This window comes from Castanea sativa, chromosome 11 (genome assembly GCF_040712315.1).
Source record: "Castanea sativa cultivar Marrone di Chiusa Pesio chromosome 11, ASM4071231v1".
NCBI classification, from domain to species: domain Eukaryota; kingdom Viridiplantae; phylum Streptophyta; class Magnoliopsida; order Fagales; family Fagaceae; genus Castanea; species Castanea sativa.
In genome coordinates, this window is record NC_134023.1 from 58683161 (window position 1) to 58688776 (window position 5616).

General features: G+C 34.9%; 1 protein-coding gene across 1 annotated transcript; it reads right to left on the reverse strand.

The window, feature by feature from the left end:
- Nucleotides 1-4407: 4407 nt before the first annotated feature.
- Nucleotides 4408-5616, reverse strand: LOC142616810 (F-box protein At5g07610-like). Its single transcript, XM_075789585.1, has one exon. It carries the CDS (start codon nucleotides 5614-5616, stop codon nucleotides 4408-4410), a length of 1209 nt encoding a protein of 402 aa, XP_075645700.1.

The window sequence follows — 5616 nt, forward strand, 5'->3', positions numbered from 1 at the left end:
ATAGGTCATAATACTTGTTCAGCCAATGACTGTTGAATGCACAATATTTTCATATGCTGCAATTGTACTCTCTAATGTCTGGATTGGTTTGAAATATTTGGATATTACTTTTTAGCAGCAGAATCTTTCATTCCTATACACATGATTTGGCAGCCAGAGAGAGTGATACTATGTGTAGTCATAGTACTTGGTTAGCCAATGATTGTTGTATGCGCTATATGGATTCTCTATTCATCTGCTACAGGTGTACTCTTTAAGTCTGGAGTGGTTTGAAATGTTTGGACATTACATTTTTAGCAGTAGAATCTTTCATTTCTATACACTAATGATGCTCATATGAATGAGATAACTTTAGCTCAGGAAAATAGCCATTAGATGAGACTTGAGAAATGTCTTAAAATTTTCAATGTTGCAACGTTAAAATCCTCCCACCAACATCATACACAGATACACTAGTGGAAAAATAAAATTTGTATGTTTTGAATAGATCTGGCAGGTGATTCCACCACTTTGCAAAACCAAGGGCATAAATAAACATGTCTACAGGATATAATACATGGTTATAGAATGTTTATGAGTGGGACTACTTGTTAAAGGTTAGGTGCACTTGCAGCTTCAAAATTAGCATTTCACCATGCACCCTGCACAAGCACAAAAAAAGGGGGTGAATATCACGGTAATACATGGTTAGGTGCACTTGCAGACACAGACACATGTATATCATTACATTGCATAACGAAAAGCATAATAGTAATATTTCTATTTCTCCTCCTCTGCCTTTGACTTGCCCTCTAAAGGATTGGTTCTGTTATAATGACCAGTCCTTAGACACATAATATCCAGTATTAACAACCTCATTCCTACAGGTATTTATTTCATCAAACACCAAATCCCACACCAACTAACTCATCCCCATCACTGATCACTAGAATCATGCCCTTTATCCCATTTATTCTCATCATCATTGTTAGGACCACCCTCATTAGTATTTCTCTCAGTTGCCTCATGCGTCAGTGGTCCTAGTGGAGACGGTATAACTCCGACAATATAAATTGAAATATAAAGTCTTCCCTTAATGACGCCTAATCACCTCCATAACATCAGCATCGCTACTTATTAAGCATATTATCTCGACTACCTCCCAGTTTAGAAAAAATCACTTTTTTCATGCATACTCCTCTAATATACACTATTTTATAAGATGATAGACAATCGCCATCTACAGTAATAGGATAATGCTATCTGCTCTGTCCCTGTTCTGTTTTTGTTTGAGCTTAACTCCTTGATTGAATGGCCGTTGAATGGCATAGGAGCGGGGTTAAATCAAGATCGGGAAGACGAGCTTACCTCAATGGCAAAGAACTGACTCCCCTGGGCGAGACTTCCTAAAATGCTGGATTCGATGAAAATTCAGTTTCAAAAAAAGAAAAAAGAAATAGGACAATGCAAAGCAGTTCGATTGCCAATAACTTATATGAGCCACATATGCATGAAACAAGAACAGGTATATAAACTCAAAGTACAAATGATGATAATAATAATCTATATAATACAAAAATAACAAAGTACAAATAATGATAATAATATATAATATCTAAAAACTTAAGTACACATTTATTGTTGCTACATTCCTGTCGAGCCTCATTAGCCTGTATCATTTTGGTCAATTTTTGGTCCTCTCGGTCCATTCAATCCATTTGGTCCATTCAGTCCATTCGATCCATATAGTTCACTTCAGTCCATTTTAGTGTACTTATTTATGGATTTATATAAAATATAAATCTCAAATTGTAATAATATTAATAATAATTATAATAACAACAAGCACAAAGTTCGAAATAGAATGTAAGTATAAAGCAAACAACAAGGTTTGTGCATTCAAAGACTACAATAGGCACCACAAAGATTAATAAGGAGTAGCTTAGTATACAAAATAACTTCGAGTTAAAGTATACTATAAAATGGGTCCACTAAGTGAGTTCCAGTTAACTTAATTAGTAAATTTTTTATGGTTGAATAAGAAATATGAGATTCAGTTTCCACCTATACTAAAAACCAATTATTGTCTTGGTTTGATGATAAAGAACACAATTATCAAAAGTGAACATTATAGGTTGAGACTCTATATATATAAAATATAAATAAATAAATAAATAAATAAATAAAAAGGTGCACTAATGGACAATAACACAAAGCATATAGCTAGAGAGATTGAAGTATCGAGAGAGAGAGAGAGAGAGAGAGAGAGAGAGAGAGAGAGAGAGAGAGAGAGAGAGAGAGAGAGAGAGAGAGAGAGAGAGAGAGATTACCAAAGCAACACTATCTTGATGATACAACCATAAATGATTAATTTTTTTATAGAATTACTTCGTAAATTTACCAATTCAAGAATTACTTTATGGGTCTATTAGTAAATTCCAAATTGAAGAAAAAGCTAAATAGTTTTAATGTTGTAAAGGTTTAGGAATGAGTTATTTTTTTTTATCTAGTTAAAAATAGTTTTTTTTTTTATTTGAAAATTAAAAGGGTGTTTTAGTAGTTTAATTGAGTCTAGTTTTTTCTAGTAGTTTATTTGTTAGCTTTCAAGTGTTAATTTGTTAGATTTCAAGACTTAAGGTAACAATAAGCCTTGTGAAGATGGTCTATCTCCAACAATATAAATTGATATATAAGTTTGCATTTGGCATTGGCTTAAAAAGTCAGTTTGTTTTATTATTCAGCTTAATTTTGCTACTATTCATGGGTCTCATTGTACTTTTTACTTTTTAGTACTATTCATAGGCCTCATTGTATAATTTCAACTACCTTTTAGCTTTATTTACAGTACTTTCCGCAAAAAAGTTTTAGTTTCAGCTAAATAAGTTGTTTCCAAACAGACACTAAGTCTTCGCTTAATGACGCTTAATCATCTCCACTACATCAAAACCTTGAAGCAAATGTATCCCAAAAAGGCTCTGGAACCCAATAGTATGCCCCTTTTGTTTTATCAACATTATTGGTCTTTAGTTGGTATCGTGTTATTAGCATTGTTTTCAATTTTCTTAATCATGGTATTATTCCTTCAAAATTTAATGAAACACATGTAATGCTCATCTTGAAAATTAAAAATCCCACAAAGATCACCCAGTTCCGGCCCATTAGTCTTAGTAATGTTATCTCTTGAATTGCATCCCAGGTTCTAGCCAATAGATTAAAGCTTTTATTTCCAAAAATCATTAGTGAGAATCATAGTGCGTTTATGTCTGAGCGCCTTATTATTGATAATGTGTTGGTTACTTTTGAAACAATGCATCATATTAACCAAAAAGAATGGGGAAGGTGGGCAAGATGACTGTCAAGCTTGATATGAGTAAGGCTTATGATCGGATGGAATGGGGTTGTTTGGAGAAAATTATGCTCAAGATGGGTTTTTCATGTTAAATGGGTCGATATTATGATGAGGTGTGTGTGCTCTGTCTCTTATTCTATCAAAATTAAGGGAAGGCCTCGAGGGCACATTACTCCTACCCGAGTTTTGCACCAAGGAGACCCTCTCTTGCCCTATTTATTTTTGATCTTTGCAGAATGTGTCTTGGCAATGTTAAAGAAAGCTATGGCAAATGGCTAAATGAAAGGAGTAGTAGCTTGTTCAAGGGGACCGAAAATTTCACATTTGTTCTTTACTGATGATAGCCTTATTTTTTGCTAGGCCACAAGCGAGAATTGCTCTAGTCTTGAGAAAACTTTGGAAACATATGAGATTGCATTAGGCCAACAATTGAACCGAGAGAAGACAACTTTATTCTTCAGTAGTAACACTCCACATGATATTGAAGACAATATCAAGCACAAGTTTGGAGCAGAGGTGATCCATCAACATGAGACTTACTTAGGTTTAGCATCCTTAGTAGGTAAGTCCAAGTGTAACACCTTTTGGCAATTAAAAGAGAGGTTAAGCAAAATGTTGTCACAGGCTGAAAAAGAGATTCTTATTAAAGCAGTAGCTCAAGCAATTCTTACATATATTATGAGTGTTTTTAAACTTCCAAATACCCTATGCGATTAGATGACTAGTATGGTGTTATGTCTCAAGATCATGTGGAACCAAATGGGAATCACGTGCAGTCAAGTGGTGAAATTGCAGAAAGTGGCTAGAGATAAGAATTATAAGAAGATAAGGATATTGCCTCAAGATTAGTTGTTATTTGCAGTAGATTAGTATCGTTTGAATTATTGAATTAGGATTGTTATTTGAATTATGAATTAGGATAAGAAGCAATCTTGCGAAAGGACTCTATAGCCTTTAGTTCATCATCATGAGAATTGTTTACTACTTCTTCTGTTTCCTTCTTCCTGAGAGGGGGGAAGGGTGCGATAAAGCAGAATAATGCACAATGTATATAAACAGAAGAAAAACAATAAAGCTACCTACAATTGATTTGATCTGAAATTTCTCATGCCCAATGACTTTAGTGGGACAATGCAACGAGAGTACGTCAAAACTGGAGTAAAACTCCCAGGTACAACCATTCCTTCCCTTGTTTTAGAGACCAATTTAAACTGAATGCTTTTGATATGCCAGCTTATGATGCTCCGAGCTGTTCCTAAAAAGATAACATAAGACTTTGGATGAATTGCATAGGGTTGAAAGCAGAAAATTTCATCAAGTAATCGAAATTGAGCCACCATCAGACAATCCAACAAGTAATCCAAGCGGATGCTGTATTTTAAAATCCATCCATCAGCTTGGTTGTTGTCTTCAAGCAACCAAATTGAGATGTTTGAGCGTTCACGTTGAGCAAAACAAAGATGTCCCATTGATACCCCAATACTTGATGATAAACTTGCTCTTTCAATCTTCGGTAGGTCAATGGCATGGGCGCTAACTAGATTGAGGTCGATGCAAAAAAGGTTATTTGAAGCTAACACCCAGTACAACATGCCATCCAAATAAACAAACTCCTTAATTATATTGGACCCATCAATATGAACGGGATCAAAATGCAGAGTGTGTCGAACCCACTTTTCAGTTTCTGAAGAAAACATGTCCAACCATTTTGGTGCATCAAGATGAAAATTAGGAATGCAAATAACTTTGAAATGAATGGATTTGCAAGGGTCAAAAGTCAGTGCAACATCACAATATGAATCACAGGAGTAGGGAATTGTCACAGACTCTTTAGTGGTAGGATTGAAGATATCGTACTGGCGTGTGGAGGGCTTCCTAAATAAAAGAAGGCCATTGCAGCAATCAAGGAGGTTCTTAGCATGCTTATCAATCTCAACTACACCAATATCATCACTGCCCGATTCTAAGGAGACATATTCTAAGACTTGTCTATCACCAGATTTTGACAATTCAGCAAAAAAGAAATTTTTCGCATCGAAAGATGAGTTACTCTGAATACGAGACATGTCGTCGGAGAGAACCAAAGTATGGAAATAAAGTCCACAAAGAGAAGTATTTGCAGAGACAATTGGAACACAAGTCTCCGAAATAAGAAAGTACCAATCTTTGGATACACATTTGTGTTGAATTAGATCTTTCTCAGGCAGTCTACATAGTATCTGAACTAACACATCTGGGCATATCTTAGGAACAAAGCACACATCTTTCTGAATTGAAATCGAACCCAT

Bases quoted from the DNA above. Each gene is read 5' to 3' on its own strand.
- LOC142616810 (XM_075789585.1), bottom strand. From the start codon at position 5,616: ATGGGTTCGATTTCAATTCAGAAAGATGTGTGCTTTGTTCCTAAGATA.